At 38.0% G+C, this 26,543-nt stretch overlaps 1 protein-coding gene across 2 annotated transcripts in view; it reads left to right on the top strand.

The window, feature by feature from the left end:
• SNX27 (sorting nexin 27) overlaps positions 1 to 26,543 on the top strand; it is an 80,862-nt gene that overhangs the window by 25,410 nt on the left and 28,909 nt on the right. For both annotated transcript variants that reach the window (XM_006055127.4, XM_006055126.3), the window contains exons 2-4: positions 1,063 to 1,294; positions 23,725 to 23,917; positions 25,472 to 25,536. In XM_006055127.4, coding sequence (XP_006055189.1) covers positions 1,063 to 1,294; positions 23,725 to 23,917; positions 25,472 to 25,536 — 490 coding nt within the window. The remainder of the gene's footprint in view (positions 1 to 1,062; positions 1,295 to 23,724; positions 23,918 to 25,471; positions 25,537 to 26,543) is intronic.

The raw sequence follows: 26,543 nt of genomic DNA, 5'->3' as shown, positions 1-26,543 counted from the left end.
TTCCCTCACCCTCTGGGGATAGCCATGGAGGGAGCCTCCAGGTCAGCTAGCTGCCTAGTGGTTTTTGCTGAGATAGCAGGCTGGGTCAGCATTCTGGGAACGTAGCTCAGTTTGCTGAGTGAGTTTTGTGAGACTCAGCATCTTTCTTGACAAAATTATTGTTCTTCCAAACCTTGTACTTTTCCTAGTTTTAGCCTTTATATACACAGTGGAACAGGAAGGAGAATGCGTAGGTTGATTTACTATGTAACCTTAACTGTACATTTTTTAGTTTGAACTGATTACACAGGGCTGAGACAGCACAGAACAGAAAAAAAGTAGATAGACTCCTAAAAGAGACTAATTGAAGTGATTGGGAGAGAACAAAGGATGTTGGGTTAGATAATAAAATTTTAGAGATGTTATCTCCTTGCTTTTCTTAAAACTGAGTGATAGAAGAAACTAGTGTGTATGAGGATATGATCATTTAATTCCCAAGGTAATGAAACTTGATATAAGGAAAAATGAAGTTGTCTGACTTGAATATATGGGGAGAAATCAGATACAAATGCCAGATAACTATCTTAAGTCAGTCACACTTTTTGAGTCTTTACAAATTAAGGAAGCACATTTTGTAAAATTTTTCTTTTAATGAAATTCCCAGTTCCAGGAGGTTTATAAAGGACACAGAACAGTTCAAATGACAGGATTGTTAAAAGTCACTTTATTGTATTGTATACATGCTTAGTTAGGATGAGGAAATTGGACGCTTTGGCTTTAAAAGCTTTGTTTCCTCTTCAGCTTCACCTTCCTTCCTGTGTGTTTTCCTAAGGCTGAAGTTCAAGTATAGAGGAAGAGTAGGTCTTCTCAGATGTTACCATTTTTCCCCCCTGCCTTAAGTTCACACACACTTTTTCACATTATGATTTGTAAAAACATAAACAGCTTTTCTGGAACCAAACTGATCCTTCTTCTTTTCTAGTTCATACTTCATGACACTGGAGTGGGGGCAGGAGGGTGGAGCTCTAAGGTGTTTGGACCCTTCTGGTTTATGGGATTGTCTTTTTCCCTTTTTCCCCTTAGGAACGGCGTGAATGTTGAGGGGGCGACACACAAGCAGGTGGTGGACCTGATCCGAGCAGGCGAGAAGGAATTGATCTTGACAGTGTTATCGGTACCTCCTCATGAGGCAGATAATCTAGATCCCAGTGACGACTCGTTGGGACAATCATTTTATGATTACACAGAAAAGCAAGCAGTGCCCATATCGGTCCCCACATACAAACATGTGGAGCAGAATGGTGAGAAATTTGTGGTGAGTGTCAGCCCAACTCGATCCTCAAACACTTAGCTTTTGTTTCTCCCAATCTTATAATGTATGATATATATTAGCGCACTGGGATACATGACTGCAACCTAGGTCAGTCTGCCTACAAGGAATGTGGGTTTACACATAAATAAAAGACACTGACCCTGGTTTATTGCAGGGGTGAACTGCAGTAATGAAGAAGAGTCCTATTTCTGCTTAAGTATTTCTAGACAGTTTTAAGTTTCCATTCGGGCCTATTGTAATCATGTGTACGTTTGTTTGTTCTTTTATTGGTTGTCATATCTCCTAGTGTCTCACTGTTGACTCTGTAGAGCTATAGAGCAAGATTAATTTTAAAGTGTGGTATCTTCTAAAGCATTTGGGTAATATAGTTTGTCCATGTTAGAACCTACGAGTGCCCTATACCCCTTTCATGTCTTGTTCTTTTTCATTTTCTTTGGAGATATCTGTGTGAATGGTTAATTCAGGTTTTCTCCAAGGTCCTCATTATATTCTGAATGCAATTCACATGGGCTACTTTATACATTTCCAATTTCTTGCTGTTGTAGATATGCAGGAAAGCCCATCTTGAATTTGGATGATATGTGCTAGCCCCTTTCTTAAATGCCTTTGTTCTTCAAAACCTAATTGCAGTGATCGCCCAATCTACTTAATTTTTCCCTTGGTTGCAGTATTCTTTATTTACCTTTGATTAGTCTGGGAGTAATGGTACAATGAGAAATTCGCTAATCTTTGTGAAAAATACATTATGTTCTGTTAGATATTGGCAAACAGACTACATGTATTTAAAGCTCTTTAAAGTTGCAGTCTCTGAAACAGATTTGTCCCCTGTATAGGAATGAGCTACTAGAATTTTATGTCAGTCTGGTGTATGTATTCTCAGAGCCATACACACAAAATTTAGAGTTTTGTTTTACAGAGGTGATATACCTTTTGTCTTTAACCGTTTTTTAAATTGAAGTATAGTTAATTTACAGTGTTGTGTTAATTTCAGGTGTGATTCAATTATACATATACATATATATCAGGTTGGCCAAAAGTTCATTCTGGTTTTTCTGCGACATTTTATGGAAAAACTCAAATGAACTTTTTGACCAACCCTCTGTCTATTATTTGTCAGATTCTTTTCCATTATAGGTTATTAAAAGATAACTGAATCTGGTTCCCTGTGCTGTATAGTAGGCCCTTGTTTATTTTATATGCAGCAGTGTATCTATGTTAATCCCAAACTCCTGATTTATCTCTGCCCCACCCCCACCCCCTGCCATCCCACTATCCCCTTTGGTAACTGTTTTCTGTGTCTGTGAGCCTGTTTCTCTTTTGTAAATAAATACATTTGTATCATTTTTTCAAATTTCCACATATAAGTGGTATCATATATTTGTTTTTTTCTGTCTGACTTACTTTGTTTAGTATGATAATCTGTAGGTCCATCCATGTGTACTGCGTGCTAAATTGGTTCAGTCGTGTCTGACTCTTTGTGATTCTATGGACTATAGCCTGCCAGGTGCCTCTGTCCATGGGATTTCCCAGGCAAGGACACTGGAGTGGGTTGCCATGCCCTCCTCCAGGGGATCTTCCTGACTCAGGGATTGAACCTCCTTCTCTTATGTGTCTCCTGCATTGACAGGCAGGGTTTTTACCACTAGTGCTGCCTGGGAAGCCCTAATAGCATTATTTCATTCTTTTTATGGCTGAATAATATTCCATTCTATAAATGTTCTATGTCTTTTTTATCCATTTGTCAGTGGATATTTAGGTTGCTTCTGTGTCTTGGCTGTTGTGAATAGTGCTGCTGTGAACATTGATATGCGTGTATCTTTTCAAATTAGAGTTTTCTCCAGATATATGCCCAGGTGTGGGGTTTCTGAGTCCTGTAATAACTCTATTTTTAATTTTTTAAGAAACCTCCATACTGTTTTCCATAGTGGCTGCACCAATTTACATTCCCACTAATGAATGGTATAGGAAGGTTTCTTTTTCTCCACACCCTCTCCAGCATTTATTATTTCATTGTTAGTGTATAGAAATGCAACAGATTTCTCTGTGTTAATTTTGTATCCAGCAACTTTACTTAATTCATTGATGAGCCCTAGTAGTTTTCTGATAGAATCTTTAGGATTTTCTGTGTATAGCATCATGTCATCTGCAAACTGTGACAGTTCTATTAAGTTGATGAAACAGTAATTGCAGTTACTCATTGTTGAACTTTACTGCTTGATATTGGAATACATTCTTAAAGAAATGTGGTCATGTTGTCCATCATGTTAATGTGCATTTCTTGCTGTATTGTTTTTCTGATGACTTATTATTAGCTGTGTATTTTATATTTATTTCAGACTATGGAAATGATGTTAGACAAAAAGCAAATTCAAGCGATTTTCTTATTTGAGTTCAAAATGGGTCATAAAGCAGCAGAGACGACTTGTAACATCAACGACACATTTGGCCCAGAAACTGCTAATAAACTTTCAGTGCAGTGTTGCTTCAACAAGTGTTCACTGGGGGCGAGAGCCTTGAAGATGAGGAGCGTATTGGCTGGCCGTGGGAAGTTGACAGTGACCAACTGAAAGTGACATCAGAGCTGATCCTCTTCCAACTACATGAGAAGTTGCTGAAGAACTCAGCATTGGCCATTCTATAGTTAGCCAGCATTTGAAGCAAATTGAGAAGGTGAAGAAGTTCAATAAATGGGTACCTCATGAGCTGACTGAAAATCAAAAAAATCATTTTGAAGTATCATCTTCTCTTATTCTATGCAACAACAGTGAACCATTTCTCAATCGACTTGTGACTTGAGATGAAAAATGGATTTTATATGACTGTAGGTGACAACCAGCTCTGTAGTTGGATTTCGAAGATGCTCCAAAGTACTTCCCAAAGCCAGACTTGCACCAAAAAAAAGGTCATGGTCACTGTTTGGTGGTCTGCTGCCCATCTGATCCACTCCAACTTTCTGAATCCCAGTGAAACCATTACATCTGTAAAGTCTGCTCAACAGATCAATGAGATGCACTGAAAACTGCAATGCCAACAGCTGGTGTTGGTCAAAAGAAAGGGCCCAGTTGTCCTCCATGACAATGCCTGACTGCCCATTGCACAACCAACACTTCAGAAATTGAATGAATTGGGCTAGGAAGTTTTGCCTCATCCACCATGTTCACTTGACCTCTCGACAACCGAATGCTGCTACTTCAAGCATCTCAACAACTTTTATGCAGAAAATGCTTCCACAACCAGCAGGAGGCAGAAAACGGCTTTCAAGAGTTTGTTGAACTGGGAGGCATGGATTTTTACATTACAGGAATAAACAAACATTTCTCATTGGCAAAAATGTGTTGATTGTAATGGTTTCTATTTTGATTAGTAAAGATGTGTTTGAGCCTAGTTATAATGCTATAAAATTCACAGTTTGAAACCTCAATTATGTTTGCACCAACCTAATACTTCCTAATATGCTAGCAGAGTAATGCTCAAAATTCTCCAAGCCAGGCTTCAACAGTACGTGAACCGTGAACTTCCAGGTGTTCAAGCTGGATTTAGAAAAGGCAGAGGAACCAGAGATCAAATTGCCAGCATCCATTGGATCATCGACAAAACAAGAGAGTTCCAGAAAAACATCTACTTCTGCTTTATTGACTACCCCAAAGCCTTTCACTTTGTGGATCACAACAAACTGGAAAATTCTTCAAGAGATGGGAATACCAGACCTCCTTACCTGCCTCCTGAGAAATCTGTATGCAGGTCAAGAAGCAACAGTTAGAACTGGACATAGAACAATAGACTGGTTCCAAATCAGGAAAGGAATATGTCAAACCTGTATATTGTCACTCTGCTTATTTAACTTATAATGCAGAGTACCTCATTCGAAATGCTGGGCTGGATGAAGCACAAGCTGGAGTCAAGATTCCCGGGAGAAATATCAATAACCTCAGATATGCAGATGACACCACCCTTATGGCAGAAAGCAAAGGACTAAAGAGCCTCTTGATAAAAATGAAAGAGGAGACTGAAAAAGTTGTCTTAAAACTCACCATTCAGAAAACTAAGATCATGGCAACTGGTCCCATCACTTCATGGCAAATAGATGGGGAAACAATGGAAACAATGACAGACTTTATTTTGTTGGGCTGCGAAATCACTGCAGATGGTGACTGCAGCCATGAAATTAAAAGATGCTTGCTCCTTGGAAGAAAAGCTATGACCAACCTAGACAGCATATTAAAAATCAGAGATATTACTTAACCAACAAAGGTCTGTCTAGTCAAAGCTATGGTTTTTTCAGCAGTCATGTATGGATGTGAGATTTGGACTATAAAGAAAGCTGAGTGCTGAAGAATTGATGCTTTTGAACTGTGGTGTTGGAGTAGACTCTTGAGATTCTCTTGGTCTGCAAGGAGATCAAACCAGTCAATCGAAAAGGAAATTAGTCCTGTATATTCATTGGAAGGACTGATGTTGAAACTCCAATCCTTTGGCCACCTGATGTGAAGGACTGACTCATTGGAAAAGACCCTGATGCTGGGAAAGATTGAAGGCGGGAGGAGAAGGGGGCAACAGAGGATGAGATGGTTGGACGACATCACTGACTCAATGGAAATGAGTTTGAGTAAGCTCCGGGAGTTGGTGATGGACAGGGAAGTCTGGTGTGCTGCAGTCTGTGGGGTCGCAAAGAGTTGAAAATGACTGAGCGAGCGAACTGAATACTTCTTCTCCAGTTTGAATTCCTTTTATTTCTTTTTGTCTCTGATTGCTTTTGGCTAGGGCTTCTAAAACTGTTGAATAAAAGTGACAAGGGTGGGTATCCTTGTCTTATTCCTGATCTTATAGGAAATACTTTCTTTCAGCCTTTCACTGTTGAGTATGATGTTAGCTGTGGATTTGTGATATATGGTTTTATTATGTAGAAGTATGTTCTGTCTGTGCCCACTTTCTGAAGAGTTTTTATCATAAACGGATGTTGAATTTTATCAGAAGCTTTTTCTGTCGTTTTTATTCTTTAGTTTGTTAATGTGGTATATCACATTGATTTATTTGTGAATATTGAAAAATCCTTGCATCCCTGGAATGAATCCCACTTGGTCATGGCTTATCCTTTTACAGTATCGTTGGAGTCGGTTTGCTAGTATTTTGTTGAGGATTTTTATATCTGCCTGTAATTTTGTGTGTGTGTGTGTGTGTGTGATATCTTTTTTTGGTTTTAGTATCAGGGTGATAGTGGCCTCATAGAGTGAGTTCAGATGTGTTCCTTCCCCTGCAATTTTTCAGAATGGTTTCAGAAGGATAGCTGTTAACTCCTCTCTAAATGTTTGGTAGAATTCACCTTCTAAGCCATCTGGTCTTGGACTTTTGTTTGTTGGGAGTTTTTAAATTCCTAATTTAATTTCGATACTGGTAATTGGTCTGTTCATATTTTCTATTTCTTCCCTGTTCAGTCTTGGGAGATTGTACTAGTCTAAGAATTTGTCCATTTCTTCTAGGTTGTCCATTTTATGGGCACATAGTTGCTCGTAGTAGTCTCTTAACGATCCTTCGTAGAGGTACTTTTAATCATAAGACACGTAAGAAGTAGAAATCAAGGTCAGGTTCTAAAAATGGATCACATAGGATGTTGGCACCTTTGGGGAATTGCCTAAGACTTTGAGAACCTCTGTAGACTTAGAAAAGGAATGAAACTACTAATTGTCCTTTTTTAAAAATCAACTTCATTAAGCATAATATTCTTGGATTAACATTAATCACTGTTAAATGTCCAGTTTCGTGAGTTTTAATTAATGTACATATTTTTATAATCACTACAGTCAATATAGAACATTTTCGTTGTCCCAGAAAGTTGCCTCACACCCCTTTGCAGTCATCTTCACTCCTTCCCACTGCTTTTATCAACCACTGATCACCTTTCTGTCACTGTATTTTGTCTTTTCTTTAATGTAAACTAAATGAATAAGCAGGGTGACAATATACAGCCTTGACGTACTCCTTTTCCTATTTTGAACCAGTCTGTTGTTCCATGTCCAGTTTTTTTTTTTCCCATGTCCAGTTCTAATTGTTGCTTCCTGACCTGTATACAGGTTTCTCAAGAGGCAGGTCAGGTGGTCTGGTATTCCCATCTCTTTCAGAATTTTCCACAGTTTATTGTGATCCACACAGTCAAAGGCATTGGCATAGTCAATAAAGTAGAAATAGATGTTTTTCTGGAACTCTCTTGCTTTTTCCGTGATCCAGCGGATGTTGGCAATTTGATCTCTGGTTCCTCTGCCTTTTCTAAAACCAGCTTGAACATCTGGAAGTTCATGGTTCACATATTGGTGAAGCCTAGCTTGGAGAATTTTGAACATTACTTTACTAGCATGAGAGATGAGTGCAATTGTGTGGTAGTTTGAGCATTCTTTGGCATTGCCTTTCTTTGGGATTGGAATGAAAACGGACCTTTTCCAGTCCTGTGGCCACTGCTGAGTTTTCCAAATTTGCTGGCATATTGAGTGCAGCACTTTCACAGCATCATCTTTCAGGATTTGAAATAGCTCAACGGGAATTCCATCGTCTCCACTAGCTTTGTTCGTAGTGATGCTTCCTAAGGCCCACTTGACTTCACATTCCAGGATGTCCGGCTCTAGGTGAGTGTGAGTGATCACACCTTCCTGATGATCTGGGTTGTGAAGATCTTTTTTGTACTGTTCATCTGTGTATTCTTGCCACCTCTTCTTAATATCTTCTGCTTCTGTTAGGTCCATACCATTTCTGTCCTTTATCGAGCCCGTCTTTGCATGAAATGTTCCCTGGGTATCTCTAATTTTCTTGAAGAGATCTCTAGTCTTTCCCATTCTATTGTTTTCCTCTGTTTCTTTGCATTGATCGCTGAGGAAGGCTTTCTTATCTCTCCTTGCTATTCGTTGGAACTCTGCATTCAGATGCTTATATCTTTCCTTTTCTCCTTTGCTTTTCGCTTCTCTTCTTTTCACAGCTATTTAAGGCCTCCTCAGAGAGCCATTTTGCTGTTTTGCATTTCTTTTTCATGGGGATGATCTTGCTCCCTGTCTCATGTATGATGTCACGAACCTCTGTCCATAGTTCATCAGGCACTCTTGTCTATCAGATCTAGTCCCTTAAATCTATTTCTCACTTCCACTGTAGAGTTGTAAGGGATTTGATTTAGGTCATACCTGAATGGTCTAGTGGTTTTCCCCACTTTCTTCAATTTAAGTCTGAATTTGGCAATAAGGAGTTCATGGTCTGAGCCACAGTCCACTCCTGGTCTTGTTCTTGCTGACTGTATAGAGCTTCTCCATCTTTGGCTGCAAAGGATATAATCAATCTGATTTCAGTGTTGACCATCTGGGGATGTCCATGTGTAGAGTCTTCTCCTGTGTTGTTGGAAGAGAGTGTTTGCTATGACCAGTACATTCTCTTGGCAGAACTCTATTAGCCTTTGCCCTGCTTCATTCTGTACTCCAAGCCCAGATTTGCCTGTTACTCCAGGTATTTCTTGACTTCCTACTTTTGCATTCCAGTCCCCTATAATGAAAAGGACATCTTTTTTGGGTGTTAGTTCTAGCAGGTCTTGTAGGTCTTCATAGAACCGTTCAACTTCAGCTTCTTCAGCATTACTCTTTGGGGCATAGACTTGGATTACTGTGATATGCAGAGTACATCATGAGAAACACTGGGCTGGAGGAAGCACAAACTGGAATCAAGATTGCTGGGAGAAATATCAACAACCTCAGATATGCAGATGACACCACTCTTATGGCAGAAAGTGAAGAATTAAAGAGCCTTTTGATGAAAGTGAAAGAAGAGAGTGAAAAAGTTGGCTTAAAGCTCAACATTCAGAAAACTAAGATCATGGCATCCGGTCTCATCACTTCATGGCAAATAGATGGAGAAACAGTGGAAATAGTGGCTGACTTTATTTTTCTGGGCTCCAGAATCACTGTGGATGGTGATTGCAGCCATGAAATTAAAAGACGCTTGCTCCTTGGCAGGAAAGTTATGACTGACTAGACAGCATATTAAAAAGCAGAGACATTACTTTGCCAACAAAGGTCCATCTATTCAAGGCTATGGTTTTTCCATTAGTCATGTATGGATGTGAGAGTTGGGCTATAAATAAAGCTGAGTGCAGAAGAATTGATGCTTTTGAACTGTGGTGTTGGAGAAGACTCTTAAGAGTCCCGTGAACTGCAAGGAGATCCAACAAGTCCATTGTAAAGGAGATCAGTCCTGGGTGTTCATTGGAGGGACTGGTGTTGAAGCTGAAATTCTAGTCCTTTGGCCACCTGATGCAGAGAGCTGACTCATTTGAAAAGACCCTGATGCTGGGAAAGGTTGAGGGCAGGAGGAGAAGGGGATGGCAGAGGATGAGATGGTTGGATGGCATCACTGACACAATGGACATGGGTTTGGGTGAACTCCGGGAGTTGGTGAGGGACAGGGAGGCCTGGCATGCTGCGGTTCCTGGGGTCGCAAAGAGTTGGACACAACTGAGCAACCGAACTGAACTGAACTGAAAATAAGTGAAACCATACGGTCTATAATCTTCCATGTCTAGGTTTGTTCGCTTAGTGTAGTTCTTCTAAGATTGATGCGTGTGGTTGCATAGACCAATAGATTATTGCCTTTACTGATAGGATTCCATTGGATGGATTTATTACAATTTATTTATCCATCCACTTGTTGTTGCCCATTTGTGTTGTTTCCAGTTTGGGCTATTATTGCTGAAGCTGCCGTGAAATAACATTAACGTACAGGTTTTTATGTAGAGTTATGTTTTCATTTCCCTTGAGTATATAGATAGCTAGAAATGCAATTGCAGGATCAAATGCTAAGTGTAAGTAACCTTATTAACTGTTTTTCAAAGAGGCTGTACTATTTTTGTATTCTCATCTGTAGTGGAGTGTTCCAGTTGCTCCATAACCTCTTGAACGCTTGGTATTTTCAGTTTTTAAATTCTGGTCATTCTGAGTATAATGGTAGCTCCCTCTGATTTTAATTTGCATTTGCCTAATGACTCATGGTGAGTGCATTTTCATGTGCTCACTGGCTTTTCTTATATCTTCATTGTTGAGGTAGCTGTTCTACTCTTGCTCATTTAAAAAATTGGGCTGTTTGTCTTGTTATTTTGTGTAAGAGTTCTTTATGTGTTCTGTATATGTCTTCTATCAGATAGATGCCTTGTAAAATATTTTTCCCAGTCTGTGGCTTGCCTTTTTATTTTATTTTTAGCTGCCTTTGGAAAAAAAAAAAAAAAAGCCCTATAAAGTTTGATGAAGTCTAGTTTGTCAATTTCTTTCTGTTATGGATGTTACTTTTTTGTGTTCTAAGAAATCTGTCTGCCCCAAGGATGCAAATCTTTTATGTTTTCTTAAGAAAGTTTTATAGTTTTACCTTTCTGTTTTTGCAATAACTTTATTTTGAGGTTTGAGTCACATATCATAAATTCACCCATTTAAAGTACACAGTTCAGTCGTTCTTGGTATGCTCAGCATTGTGCAGCTATCACCACAATTTTAGAACATTTTCATCCTCTCAAAAAGAAACTTTGTACCCTTTAGCCTTCATTCTTCAAACCTCCTATCCCCTCTAGTCATAGGCATCTACTTTCCATTTCAGTAGATTTGCCCATTCTGGATGTTTCATATAAATGGAGCCATATGTGTTTTCAAGGTTTATCCATGTTGTAGCATGTATCAACCAAATGGCATTCCATTTTATGAATATACCACATTTAACTTACCTGTTGTTCAGTTGATGGACATTTGGTTTTTTTCTGCTTTTTGCTGCTTATGTATAATGCTGGATTGAGCATGTGTATACAAGTTTTTGTGTGGATACCTGTTTTCATTTTTCTTGGAAAGAAATACTCAGGAGTACGTAGAATCGCTGGATTATATGACAACTTTTATGATGAACTATTTGAGGAAATGCCAAATTGTTTTCCAAAGTGGCTGGATCCTGGTTTTCTTGTTTGTTGTGTTTTTTTGGCTGCTCCATGCTTGACATGCAGGATCTTAGTTCCCTGACCAGGGATCAAACCCACACCCCTTGTATTAGAAGTGTGGAGTTTTAACCACTGGACTGCCAGAGAAATCCCAGTTTTATTCTTATGTTTAGGTCTGTGGTCCATTTTGAGTTAACTGTTTTATATGTATGATCTAGGGGTCAAGGTTATCCCCCCCCACCCCCGCCATGTGGACATCTTGTTTCAGCAGTTGTGTTGAAAAGACCATTCTTTCCCCATTGAAACGTCTTGACATTATTGTTGAAAATCAGTTGAACATATATGTGTGTTCTTATTTTTGTATTCATTGAGTATATGTCTGAACATTTTAATATTTATGTCATTTTGAGTTTGTCCTCTGTTTAGTGTGTTAGTTTTCCTTGAGAATGGCTTATATCTTCTGAGTTCTTTGTATAGTGAGTAATTTTGGACTGTGTCCTGGGTATTATGAATGTTACAATTGTGTAGGCTCTGGATTCTGTGATATTCTTCTGAGGAATGTTGGTGTGTTTATTTTATCTGGCAGTTAATTGAGTAAGCTGTGTCAGCTTCTGTGAGTTGTACAAGTCTCATTACAGTTCTTTAAATTTTTGCTGTGCTGCTTTTGAGTCTGTCTGGCGTGTATATCATTTAGGGAGGAATCAGCCTGAGGTGTATGTGATGTTTGTTCACAGAGTTAAGGCATCTTTTTCTCTGATTCTCTCTCCTTTGGGATTCTCCACTCATTTTGGTGGCATCTGTGATTGCCCAGAACCTGTCTCTCTTTCCTCCAGCCAGAAAGAGGTCTGTTGGAGTTTTAGTTGCTTAAGTTATGCTACTTTGTGACTGATGTCCACTATGAAAGCAAAACTCCCAAAAGTAGGAAACTCCCCAGCTTTTTGTCAGTTGCTTCATGTTTTGACGCCTGTCTACAATTTTAGGGTACTATTCAGAATCCTCAAGTAATTGGTTTTTGTATTTTTTTCCAGAGTTTGTGGTTGTTCACTGTAAGGGTTGGTCTATAGTGAGTTTACCTGAAGCATAATCTTCAGTTCTACCCATTTTTTATGTGTAATGAAGCTATTATGTTGTTTTGATGAATTGATCCCTTAAACATTCTCTCTTGTAATGTTCTTTGTTCTGAAGTCTTTCTCTAATGTTAACATATAGCCACTAATAGTCACTTCAGCCTTCTTTTGATTATTGTTTTCATTGGATATCTTTTCCATCCTTTTTAACCTATCTGTATAATTATATTTGAAATGAGTTTATTGTAGATAGCATATAATTGTGTCTTGCTTTTTTATGCAGTCTGGCAGTCTTGGTCTTTTATTTACAGTGCGTAGTCTGCTACCTTAGTATAATTATTGATACAGTTAAAATTAAGTGTGCCATCTTATTCTTTGTTATCTGTATCTCATCTGCTCTTTATTCCTCCTTTCTTGCTCTTTTCAATTAATAGAATATTTTTAATGATACCATGTTATCTCTATATAATTTGTTTCATTTTGTTAGTGGTTGTTCTAGGTTTACAGTATGCATCTTTATAAATAGTATCTTTAATACATTATTGCTTCTCAGTGTAAGAATTTACTAATGGTATATTTCATTTCTACCTTTTATCCTTTGTGCTGTTGTTATATATTTTTCTTGTATATGTATGATAAATTTTATGAGATTTTGTTGTTGTCTTTGCTTTAAGTAATTAAAGAGGTTGAAACTGAGAAGAGTTTCTTTATATTTAAGCACATATTTCCATTTCTTGTGTTTTTCATTCCTTTGTGTAATTGTAGTTTCAGTTTCCATCTGGTATCATATTCCTTATGCCTGAAGAAATTCCATTAATATTCTTGTAGTGTAGATCTGCTGGCAGTGATTTCTCTTAGCTTTTGTTGATCTGAAGAAGTCTTTATTTCACCCTTATGTTTGAAAGGCATAAAATTCAGGGATGATGATTTTTTTCTTTCAGTACATTAAAAATGTCATGCCAAGGAACCAGCTCTTAGTTTCATCAGTCTTTTCTATTATTCTGTTGTTATTTAGTCTCTGTTTCATTTATTTCTGCTCTGATCTTTATGGTCTCTTTCCTTCTACTAACTTAAGGTTTTGCTTGTGTTTTTTTCTAGTTACTTTATGTGTAAGTTTGGCTTATTTGAGATTTTTCTTGTTTCCTGAAGTAGACTTATATTGTTATTAACATCTCTTAGAACTGCTTTTGTTGTTTGCATAGGTTTTGGATCATTGTGTTTTCATTTGTCTCCATGTATTTATAAATTTCCTCTTCAATTTCTTCACCTATTGTTTTTGTTGAGTAGCATATTGTTCAGCCTCCATGTGTTTGTGGGTTTTGCAGTTTTTTTCTTGTAATTCATTTCTAGTTTCATAGTATTGTGGGCAGAAAAGATGTTTGATATGGTTTCAATCTTAAATTTCATGAGACTTGTTTTGTAGTCTAGTATGTGATCTGTTCTGGAGACTGTTCTATGTGCACTTGAAAAGAATGAATAATTTGCTTCTTTTGGGTGGGATGTTATACATGCTAGCAAAGTACTGCTCAGAATCCTTCAACCTAGGCTTCAACAGTATGCGAACCTAGAAATTCCAGGTGTACAAGCTGGATTTGGAAAAGGGAGAGGAACCAGAGATCAAATTATGACATCTGTTGAATCATAGAAAAAGCTAGAGAATCCCAGAAAAGCGACTACTTCTGCTTCATTAACTATGCTAAAGCCTTTAACTGTGTGAATCACAACAAACTGGAAAATTCTTAAAGAGATGGGAATACCAGACCACCTGACCTGCCTTCTCAGAAACCTGTATGCAGGTCAAGAAGCAACAGTTACAACTGCACATGGAACAACGGACTGGTTCAAAATTGGGAATGGAATATGACAGGGCTGTATTTTGTCACCCTGCTTATTCAACTTATATGCAGAGTACATCATGTGAAATGCCAGGCTGGATGAAGCACAAGTTGGAATCAAGATTGTGGGAAGAAATATCAGGTATGCAGATGACACCACCCCTATGGCCGAAAGCAAAGAACTAAAGAGCCTCTTGATGAAAGTGAAAGAGGAGAGTGAAAAGTTGTCTTAAAACTCAACATTCAAAAAATGAAGGTCATGGCATCTGGTCCCATCACTTCATGGCAAATCAATGGGGAAACAGTGGAAACAGTGACAGACTTCATTTTCTTGAGCTCCAGAATCTCTGTGGATGGTGACTGCAGTGATGAAATTAAAGGACACTTGTTCCTTGGAAGAAAAGGAATGATAAACCTAGGCAGCATGTTAAAAAGCAGAGACATTACTTTGCCTACAAAGGTCCATCTAGTCAAAGCTATGGTTTTTCCAGTAGTCATGTATGGATGTGAGAACTGGACAGTAAAATAAGCTGAGTGCTGAAGAACTGATGGTTTCAAACTGGTGGTGCTGGAAAGGACTCTTGAGAATCCCCTGGACTTCAAGAAGATCAAACCAGTCAATCCTAAAGGAAATCAGTTCTGAATATTCATTGGAAGGACTGATGCTGAAGCTGAAGCTCCAGTCCTTTGGCCACCTGATGGGAAGAGCTGACTCACTGGAAAAGACCCTGATGCTGGGAAAGACTGAAGGCAAGAGGAGAAGGGAGTAACAGAGGATGAGATGGTTGGATGACATCACCAACTTAATGGATATGAGTTTGAGTAAACTCCAGGAGATGGTGAAGGACAGGGAAGGCTGGCGTGCTACAGTCCATGGGGTTGCAAAGAGTCGGACACAACTGAGTGACTGAATAGCAACAACAACAACTATATATAGCATAACAACTATAGATAGTATATTCAAAAGCAGAGACATTACTTTGCCAACAAAGGTTCGTCTAGTCAAGGCTATGGTTTTTCCTGTGGTCATGTATGGATGTGAGAGTTGGACTGTGAAGAAGGCTGAGCACCGAAGAATTGATGCTTTTGAACTGTGGTGTTGGAGAAGACTCTTGAGAGTCCCTTGGACTGCAAGGAGATCCAACCAGTCCATTCTGAAGGAGATCAGCCCTGGGATTTCTTTGGAAGGACTGATGCTAAAGCTGAAACTCCAGTACTTTGGCCACCTCATGCGAAGAGTTGACTCATTGGAAAAGACTCTGATGCTGGGAGGGATTGGGGGCAAGAGGAGAAGGGGACGACAGAGGATGACATGGCTGGATGGCATCACTGACTTGATGGACATGAGTCTGAGTGAACTCCGGGAGTTGGTGATGGACAGGGAGGCCTGGCGTGCTGCGATTTATGGGGTTGCAAGAGTCGGACACGACTGAGTGACTGATCTGATGTGATCAACTCTCTCTCTATAGATATAGATATAGATATAGATATAGTTGTCCATCTGGTTAAGTCCATCTGGTCTGATGTGTCATTTAAGGCTAGTGTTAATTATTGATTTTCTTTTTTTTTGGCCATAGCACTTGGCATGTGGGTCTTAGGTTCCCCCCCAGGGATTGAACCCCCAACCCCTGCATTGGCAGTGCAGAGTCTTAACCACTGGAATGCTGGGACTATCCCTCATTATTGATTTCTGTTTGGATTATCTCTCCATTGATGTAGGTGTGGTGTTAAAGTCCTGTACTATCATTGTGTTACTGTCAATTTGTCCCCCTTTATATTTATTAATATTTGCTTTATGTATTTAGGTGCTCCTATGTTGGGTGCATGGGCTTCCCTGGTGGCTCAGATGGTAAAGAATCTGCCTGCAATGCAGAAGACCTGGGTTTGATCCCTGGGTTGTGCAGATTCCCTGGAGAAGGAAATGGCAACCCACTCCAGTATTCTTGCTTGGAGAATTCCAGGGACAGAGGAGCCTGGCGGGCTATAGTCCATGAGGTGTCAAAGAGTCAGACATGACTGAGCGACTAACACAGCAGCAACAGCATGTTGGGTACATACCTATTTACAATTGTTATATCTTACTGGATTGATTCATTGATTGTTATGTAATTTTCTTCTTTATCTCTTATTACAGACCTTGTTTTAAAGTGTATTTGGTTTGATATAAGTATTGTTACCCTGGCTTTCTTTACATTTCATTCATATGGCATACCTTTTTCCATTCCCTACTTTTCTGCCTGTGTGTCTTTAGATCTGAAGTGAGTTTCTCTTAGGCAGCATATATATGGTTCTTGTTTGTATATCCATTCAGCAGCTCTGTGTCTTTTGATTGGAGTACCTAGTCGATTTATATTTAAAGTAATTGGATAGATTTGTACTTACTGCCATTTTATTAATTGTTTTGGGGTTGTTTTTATGACCCTTTTTTTGTTCTTTTCTTTGTCTTTTGCTTTTTACCATGTCTTTAGCGTTATGTTTGGATTCCTTTCTCTTCTTTGTGTGTATATCTTGTGTAGATGTTTGTTTTGTGATTTCCATGAAGTTTTTATATAGCAGTCTGTCACTCTATATGATTGTTTTAAGTTTCTGATCCCTTAATTTTGAATGCATTTTAACAATCCTGTGTTTTTATTCCTCACCATGTTTATTGTTTTTAACATCATATTTTACATCCTTTTTTGATGTGTATATCTCTTAACTGCTTATTGTGATATTGATGATTTTGATACTTTTGTCTTTTAACCTCCCTTCTAGCTTTATAATTGACTGATCAACTAACTACCTTTCCTGTATGTTTGTCTTTGACAGTAGATTTTTCCTTTCCTAATTTCTTATTTCTAGTTGTGGCCTTTTTTGCATAGAGAAGTCCCTTTAGCATTTCTGGTAAAGTTGGTTTCATAGGGCTAAACTCTTTTAGCTTTTGCTTGTCTGTAAAGCTTTTTTGATTTTCTCCTTCAAATCTGAATAATATCCTTTCCAGGTAGAGTATTCTTGGTTGTGGGTTTTTTCCTTTCATCATTACAGTATATTGTGTCACTCCCTACTGGTCTGCGGTTTCTGCTGAAAAGTTGACTGATAGCCTTATGGGAGTTAGTTCCCTTGTGCATAACTAGTTGCTTTTCTTTTGTTGCTTTTAATATTCTTTCTTAATCTTTAATTTTTGCTGTTTTAATGACAGCGTGTCTTGGTGTGGTCCTCTTCGGGTTGGTCTGTTTGGGACTCACTGTGCTTCCCAGATCTGGATGTCTGCTTTCTTTCCTAAGTTAGGAAAGTTTTTAGTTACTACATCTTCAAATAAGCTCTCAGCACCTTTTATTTCTTTTCTCCTTCTGGGACCCCTGTTAAATGAATGTTATATGCTTGATGTTGTCCTAAAGGTCTCATTTTTAAAAATTATTTTTCCTTTTTTCTGTTCAGTTTGAGTTATTTTCTTTACTCTGTCTTCTAGTTTTCTGATTCATTCCTCTGTATCATCTAATCTGTTATTGAATCCTTCTAGTGTATTTTTTATTTTAGTTACTGTATTTTTCATCCGTTTGGGTCTACTTTATATTTTCTAACTCTCTGTTAGAAAAATTCTGACTTCTTACTGTGTTCATGTAGTCTCCAAAGTTCTTTGAACATTTTTATGATCATTACCTTGAAATCTTTGTTGCATAAATTGCTTATCTCCATTTCACTTAGTTCTTCTTCTGGGGTTTTGTCTTGTTCCTTTGTTTGGAACATATTCCTCTGTAGCCTCATTTTGCCTAATTCTGTGTTTTTATTTCTATGTATTTGGTAGGTCGGTATGTTTCCTTATCATGGAGAAGTGGCCTTAAGTAGGAAATGCCTGTGGGCCAGCAGCATACCTGCTTCTGGTCTCCAGACCTTTATGCTTTAGGGCTGCCATCTATATGGGCTGCATGAGCCCTTCTGTTGTGGCAGGCTGACTACTGTGAGGCACATTGGTAGACATGGCTGGCTCCTGATTGGGTTGGTTGCCAAGCCTTGCCTAGTGCAGAAGCTGTCAGCCACTGGTGGGTGGGGCCGTGTCCTGGGAGGGTTCTGGGTCAGATGTCAGACTGCTGGTGAGTGGGGCCAGTTCCTGACTCAGCTGGCTGAGGGGTCTGGGGTTTTCCACAGTTGATGTTGGCCCATTGGTGGGTGAGCCTTGATCCCTGGGCAGCTGGCCAATAAATATATATGGAGAGACGATGATCAGCATCATTTATAATCTTGGAACTGTAAATTAGGACCAGAGCAAGAAATCTTTTCATACCCATTCCATTTGCAAAAGTTAGGATCTTTTTATATTATTACTGAAAAGGAGTGTAAGGAGTATAAGTTTATGTAACTGCTTTAGCTTATAAGTTGGCATTGTCTCCTTAGGTTGAATGTTCACATACCGTATAATTCTGAAGTTCCTCACATAGAGTATATCCAGGAGAATCTCTTATATTACTGTATGTACTACAGGCGGCACATGCACAAATGTTCACAGTAGCATTGTTCATAATGGCTAAAACCAAGAATATTAAAACCCAGAAACAACCTAAATGTATGTCAACAGAACAGATTTTTTAAAAAACGTTAAACAACAAAGTGTTATGTACAATAGGATAAACCACAAAGATATATAGCATTGTGGATGAGACTATGTGAAAAAATAAGTGCCAAAAAGTCTTATTCTGCATAATAGACTTTTTTTAAAACTGAAATATCCTTCAAAAATTAAAATAAGGACTTCCTTGATGGTCCAGTGGTTAAGAATCTGCCTGCCAATGCAGAGGACACAGGTTTGATCCCTAGTCTGGGAAGAGTCCATGTACCTTGAGGCAGCTAAACCCATGTACCACAACTGCTGAGCCCATGTGTCACAACTGCTGAAGCCCATGTGCTCTAGAGCCTGTGCTGTGCAACAAGAGAAGCTGCTGCAGTGAGAAACCCACGCACCACAACTAGAGAGTAGCCCCACCTTCCCACAGCTAGAGAAAGGCTGCACACAGCAACAAAAACCCATGGCAGCCAAGAAATTAACATAAAAAATAAAAATGTAAAGATTACAGGTAAATGTAGGAATAAACTATGAAAAGAAAAACGGGAGTAATGAAACATGGTTGAGCCTAATAATTTTGAGAGAGAAACAGGGAGATGGGGTGAAGGAGGCAGAGACTATGTGGTAAGAGATGTTTTTGTCAAGGCCTTAGTTTTTAGTTTATTTTTACAGTGTTCAGTTCAGTTCAGTCGCTCAGTCGTGTCCAATTCTTTGCGACCCCATGAATCACAGCACGCCAGGCCTCCCTGTCCATCACCAACTCCCAGAGTTCACTCAAAGTCATGTCCATTGAGTCAGTGATGCCATCCAACAATCTCATCCTCTGTCGTCCGCTTCTCCTGCCCCCAATCCCTCCCAGCATCAGGGTCTTTTCCAGTGAGTCAACTCTTGGCATGAGGTGGCCAGAGTATTGGAGTTTCAGCTTCAGCATCAGTCCTTCCAATGAACACCCAGGACTGATCTCCTTTAGGATGGACTGATTGGATCTCCTTGCAGTCCAAGGGACTCTCAAGAGTCTTCTCCAACACCACAGTTCAAAAGCATCAGTTCTTCAGCACTCAGCTTTCTTCACAGTCCAACTCTCACATTAAACATAACTAAATTGGGATTTCCCTGGTGGTCCAATGATTAAGACACTCTGTGCTTCCACTGCAGGGGGTATGAGTTCAGTCCCTGGTTGGTGAACTAAGATCCCACATGCAGTGTGTAGTGGCCAAAAAAAAAAAAAAAAATCAATTAATTAAAATAAATTTTAAAAGATAAAAATATCTGAATTAAATATCCAAACAGAGTTCATCAAAATGAGATTGTTATGAACCAAGGATTGTTGTTAACCCAATTCTATACACCTGAGGTCCAAATAAAGAAAATAGATGCCATTTACGATCTACATTAGGGAAAACACACACATGTAGCCTAAGTTCTTTAGGAGCATCTTGTTGTCTTTTGATTTTTTTCTTTCCAAGAAGAAATCTAAATACTTCAGCATTGGGAAAGAATCCCTTAGATCTCATGCATTTTACTCCGAAATCAGATAAGAATGCTGAATCTCCTTTTGCTATTGTAAGCAGCTTGTGAATAGCCAATAAGGTGTCCTTTGGAAGACAAATTTTCAGCTAAAAGCAAGATTAAATGGCTAGGTGGCATTGGAAACAATTTGTTGGTCCTAATGTACATTGAGGATTTATCCAGATCAATAGCATGAACCAGATGAATGTCTGTTTGACATTTGGAGGCAGAACTTGGGTGGTGGTGTCATTCTTTTTTTCTTCTTATTGGAGGATAATTGCTTTACAATATTGTGTCTAATCACTTTTGCATTGTTTAAGGAGATTCTCTTCTGTGTGTTCAGTAGCACAATTCCTGTGGGTTACTACTAGAGGCTTGAGAAAGAACATTTTAATATTCAGATCCTACACAGAATGAGATGTTACCATTTAAAAGCCTTAAGAAATCTGTAAGTGGGGATTAAGGAACCAACAAAATAAAGATCTCTGTTATCTGGAGTTGTGTTTTTTGATATTGAATATAGAGCCCAGATATTACTAGAATTGCTTTCCCTACAGTAGTTTGTGCTTTTGTGAGAATTTATCAGTTACCACCTTCTGGCATTCATTCCATAGAATTAAGTCATGAGGATAAAGCAAAATGGTATGGCATGGATTTTCAACATTTACATATAGAGAAATTTAGAAACAAAGCTGAATTTTGAAACTTTTATTTGCAGAATCCAGAGAGACAAAATCAGATCACTGATCAGATAAGTTTTACACTTTCCCCACTCATAATTCATTCCTTTTCCCTCATTGGGGTTGAACTCAGCAAAGAATATCTCAAGAGGGCAATAACTTGTTATCCTTGGAAGCTGGCTTTGCAATCTGAACATTCCAACTTTTGAAGTTTTGTAGGATATGGTCAGTTGGAGAAGACAGTGACCAGTGATCGTTAAATTCAACATGTTCTCGCAAGCTAGACAAGCTGTCTAATTCCATATGAGCCAGCCAGTCTGGGGTTACATTAAGATGGAAAGGTCCTAGAAGTACTACCTGCCTGCCTATATCTTTAGTCCCTATTTTATGATAATCTCCTTCATGTCTGACAAATATGTATTTTGACGGACCATTGTCATTTGTAATGAAACCATGGTCATTTCTTATGGACCATGGACCTTCACGAGTTGATTCAGCGGGGAATCAGTCATTTTCTTTGCAAATGAGTGTGTCCAAATCAGCAAAATGAATACTAATGGATCATAGGTTAATTTTAAGGACAAATGAAGAACAAAGCATCACTGTTGTAATATCTTTTTTGCATGTTTTTCATTTGCTAAGCACAGCTAATTTAAAAATGGTTTAGCTCTTGTGGAAGCCATTCCTACCTGCGTGAATGTATTACTGAACTGTCAGGCATCCTATTTATAGTTCTGTTACCTTTGACTTCACATTTAAGTGGGAAGAGGTGGGTGGTGAGGGGCTATTTGATGTTACTGTTCTCACCTTATGAGAAACTGAAATTTTAGGGTTGAAATTGTCACAAAGGCCTCTTAAGTTTTAGGGTTCTTTCTACCCTTAGAAATGTTTTGTTAGACTTGAGATCACTCAAGAGATCATCACTGGGGAAATGTAGTCATAGTCTTTAGAAGGCAGTGATGGGAATACTTGGTATTACGTGTGATTCATTACAATCAGTTACAAATTTGCATGATAATTATAAGAAGAAAACTCGTTGATCAGGATTGTATTCATTCCCTGGACACTGATAGTAGTTAGAGGCTTTGCTTATGGGAGGATCATAGGAGAGTTGTGAGAGAGGAGTTTTGAATGACTAAATTATTGTTACATTTAATTTATACTTCTTAAATCATAGAAGCATGGAAAAGATTCTTCTTGAGACTGAAGGAAATGCTTTGGTGTATACATTCTCAGTGACTAAGTCTTTGTTTATGTATTAAATTGAAGTATAGTTGATTTAGAATAATTGTGTTAGCTACATCTGTACAATAAAGTGATTCAATTATGTATATATATTCTTTTATAAGAATATATATATTCTTTTTTGTATACATTCATACATATATATATATATATATACCCACTGTCTTTTTTATGTTCTTTTCCATTATGGTTTATCATAGGATATTGAATATAGTTCTCTATGCTGTACAGTAGGACCTTGTTGTTCATCCATTCTGTATATAAAAGCTTAGGTCTGGTAACCCCAGGCTGCTACTCCCACCCCTCCCCCAAAACCCCTTCCCTCTTGGCAACCACCAGTCTGTTCTATGTTCAGTGACTAAGTCTTGGTTACACGAGTAGATGACCTGTTTTGTGCACGTTTAAATTTTTGAGTGATTTTTGCTAATCCAATAAGTGTGATTTGGGGCTAATTTTCCCATCTCTGTGTAATTTGATATGTTCTGAGACTACAAAGTTACTTACTTGATGTTTTTGGATCATGTATCCCACCACTTTCCTTTATGAGGACACATATATAAGAATTGCACATATATACATTCATTTCTCCATCAAATATTTACTGAGTGCCTACTGTGTGCCAGGCCCTATTCTAGAAGCTTGGCATGCATCTGTGAACAATAGACAAAAATCTGTCTACTATTTTATGAGGATTATTAACTGTTTATTATTATGAGGAGGTCCTTAGAGTACATTTATTCTTCAGCTTTTTGTTAACTCTGTTTTAATGTTGGAAAGGAGAAGACCAAAACTAGGGACATCTGATTTTAAAAAGGAGCTTTGGCAAAAACGATCTTTTTGGTGGCAAAAATGATCTTTTTGGTAGCAAAAATACCAGTATTGCTTGCATCATTTTTTAGACCTTTTCTTTGGAAATGTGGTTCACACACAAATGTCAGTCACTTTGCTTTATGATCAGTTCTAACTTTTTTACATCTCTCTCCAAATTTGCTTGCTTGTTCATTCACATTGGCTTTGAATGCTTTTTAATTTTCTGAAAATAAAAACTGATAATTGGCTCCAAAGATATTTAAAACAGTGTGCTGGAGTTTAATTGTCATAGCAAAAATAAGATCATGGACCCCTTGAAGGCAGTATCTATCTTTTTTACATACAATTTCTGGCATGTTTATTAAAAGTAAATCTTGTTTTATGGTGACCTTGAACATAAATTCTCTGTTAAGTATATAGAGAAATATACCTTCTGCTGCTGCTGCTAAGTCACTTCAGTTGTATCCGACTCTGCAACCCCAGGCAGCCCACCAGGCTCCCTCGTCCCTGGGATTCTCCAGGCAAGAACACTGGAGTGGGTTGCCATTTCCTTCTCCAACGCATGAAAGTGAAAAGTGAAAGTGAAGTCGCTCAGTTGTGTCTGACTCTTCGTGACCCCATGGACTGCGGCCTACCAGGCTCCTTCGTCCATGGGATTTTCCAGGCGAGAGTACTGGAGTGGGGTGCCATTGCCTTCTCTGACCTAACCAGTGTTAATCTGAGCCTGACTCTAGGTGATTCTGTGATTTAATATGTAGTAAGTAGGCTTTTTTTTTTGTCCTTCCCCCTCACCAGGTCTACAATGTTTACATGGCAGGGAGGCAGCTGTGTTCTAAGCGGTACCGGGAGTTTGCCATCTTACACCAGAACCTGAAGAGAGAGTTTGCCAACTTTACATTTCCCCGACTTCCAGGGAAGTGGCCATTCTCTTTATCAGAACAGCAATTAGATGCCCGACGTCGGGGGTTGGAAGAATATCTAGAAAAAGGTAAGCCAGCCTATTAAACTCTATTATCTTGAGTAAACATCTGGTCAAGATAGTATGTTGTGGCTCCTAAGCTGCATAGCTAAGTTTCCGGAAACTCAATAGTGAAAGTCACATTTCTGACTATAGATGTTGATTGATCTGAGCATTAAAGCCCAACACTGAACTGTTCAGTACAGCAGTTAATAGCCTATATTATTGATTCACTGAACACTTAACAACAATAGAAAAATGCATAATTATTTTGTTATGCATTAAGGACCTTTATTTATAGGGTTATATTATTTGCCAGCAAACACATACACACTCAACATGCCAAATTTATTTGGAAGCTAGGTATTTAAGACATTTTAATGAAAGTGATTCTTAGTTTACTGACATAGCCTACTTGAAAATTCCTTATTCCTTTTGGACAGGTTTGCTGAGTTGTGAGCGAGCTAAAGTCCCCTTGTTCTTAGCAGGTTATAGGTAGAAATATTAAAACTAACTTGTTATTAATATCTCAGGGCTTGCAAACAAGACATTAGGAATCTTTGTATGTGGAAGCTGAGACATTCATTTATCTAGAAAGGCAGGGAGAAATGACAAAGATCTCCTAAATATGATGGTTCAGTTTGTGGTGCAGAGAAGAGACCTTGCTTGGATATAGAGTTATATAATTTGCTGGGCATGCAATAGTTTTTTCTTTAAAATACTCATTTAATAGAATAATGGTCTTATGTGGTATTTAGTAATTCTGTGTCCTTGTAGAAGAACTAATTGACCTAGTTGAATTTTTTAAAACTTTGGTAGAGAGCTTTCCCTGAAGAAAAACCATTTCCTCCATAGAAGGTAGTTAAACTTCATCTATTTTTAACTTCTCTAACGTGGAACGGCCTCTAAACACAGCCCTTGGGAAATGAAAAAGAGTACAGGTTTTTTTTTAATAAAATGAAGTAAAATCAGCAGTGTAATTTATTATCCCCATGAGAATGTTAAGAAATTGACTTAGATGATTACCTACCTCCTGCCTGTTTTCCTTTCCTTCCTTTTCCCTTTCTCTCTCTCTCTTTTTCAGTTGTAGTTGTTTTGAAGTTAAACTTTTTGAGATGAGAAGAGGTACTCAGATTAATACTTGATTACCCCTTTTTTCCCAAAGTGGCTTTAAATGTTAATGATTCTCTTACTGACCTTCTCCTATGTCAAATAGATATTTTTCTTTGTATTTTAATTGTGTGTTTGATACATTCCTAATTGTCCGTACTCTTGCTCTATTCTCTGGCTTATTAACACAAGCCAGCAAAGTTGGATTTACTGAACTTTTATTTCTCTTTTATGAATGACTTCATTTGTCTAGTTTAATGTTTTTAGCAAGCTGTTTCTTTGTACATTCTATTATTCCTCAGTTCTACTTCATATATAAATGTTTGTTGTGCCTTAAAGTACCATGTGTCATGGATGGCAAACTACTTCAGCATTGCCTGCTACTGATGATTTACATTTAAATCTTGATATGTTCTTGACTATATATTCTTGATTTTAGGGCCTCATGCCAGATTCTGTCTTTGTTTTCTATAGTGTGCTCAATACGAGTCATTGGCGAAAGTGACATCATGCAGGAATTTCTATCAGAATCAGATGAGGTAGGTGAATACCCACTACAGTGACTATTTCCCTCTTGGCTCCTTGTGGGGAAAATTGAAGTTATTGATTCTGGATTGAATTGCCATAAATTCTCCAAATGACTGATTTTTCAACTTCCTTTTTTTACGCGTTCTGCTTATCCTTCATGTCCTAGTGCTAGGTCCACCTTCTCTTTGACTCCTTCCTGATGCTCAAGTCATTAATTTTCTATTCCACCAAGAACTTCTGCAGTCAGTACCACTTAATTATCACCTTGTTGCTATCTCATTCTCTAATTTTTTATACATATAGTCAGGTTATCACTTTATAATTTTACTTTATAGAGTATGAGCTACATGTATGTAAGAGCTAAATCTTATTTTCTTTTCAGCTTTTTGACATATAATTGTCAGATAGGAATTGTGTATATTTAGGTATATGATTTAATGTTTTGATATCTGTATAAATTGTGAAATGATCACCATAGTCAAGTTGACATATTTATCACCTCATTACTATTTCCTCCCTTCTTTCTCGTTCTTTTCTTCCTTCCATCCTTCCATCTTCCCTTCCTTCCTTTCTTCCCTTCTGATCTGCCCCTTAGCAAATTTCAAATATACGAAATAGTATTGTTAACTATGATCACCATGCTGTACATGAGATCTTCAGAACAAGAGCTAAATCTTGATCATCTTGATATTCTCAGTGCCTTAGCACAATGTTAAACATATTGTAGGTGCTTAATAAATACTAACTGAATAGACAAATGACTGTGTAATGCTATGGTACTAGTATGTTATTCATTGATTATTTTATATGTATATATTTTATTTTCCCAGCTGGATTAAAAGTTCTTACAGACAAGGGCTTATAACAAAGTAATGCTTAGGATGATTTTAGGCAATTTTACTTTTTTAAAAGTGGTATTTAGGAACTATTTGTTCCTAAATAGTTGTTTCTCTGTAGTAAAAATTACAAGGTCACAGTTTATTAGAGGAACGTGTAAATTTATCAAAAGCAGTAAGAG

This window comes from Bubalus bubalis, chromosome 6 (genome assembly GCF_019923935.1).
Source record: "Bubalus bubalis isolate 160015118507 breed Murrah chromosome 6, NDDB_SH_1, whole genome shotgun sequence".
In the NCBI taxonomy this organism is placed as follows: domain Eukaryota; kingdom Metazoa; phylum Chordata; class Mammalia; order Artiodactyla; family Bovidae; genus Bubalus; species Bubalus bubalis.
This window is presented reverse-complemented; position numbering and strand designations above follow the sequence as displayed.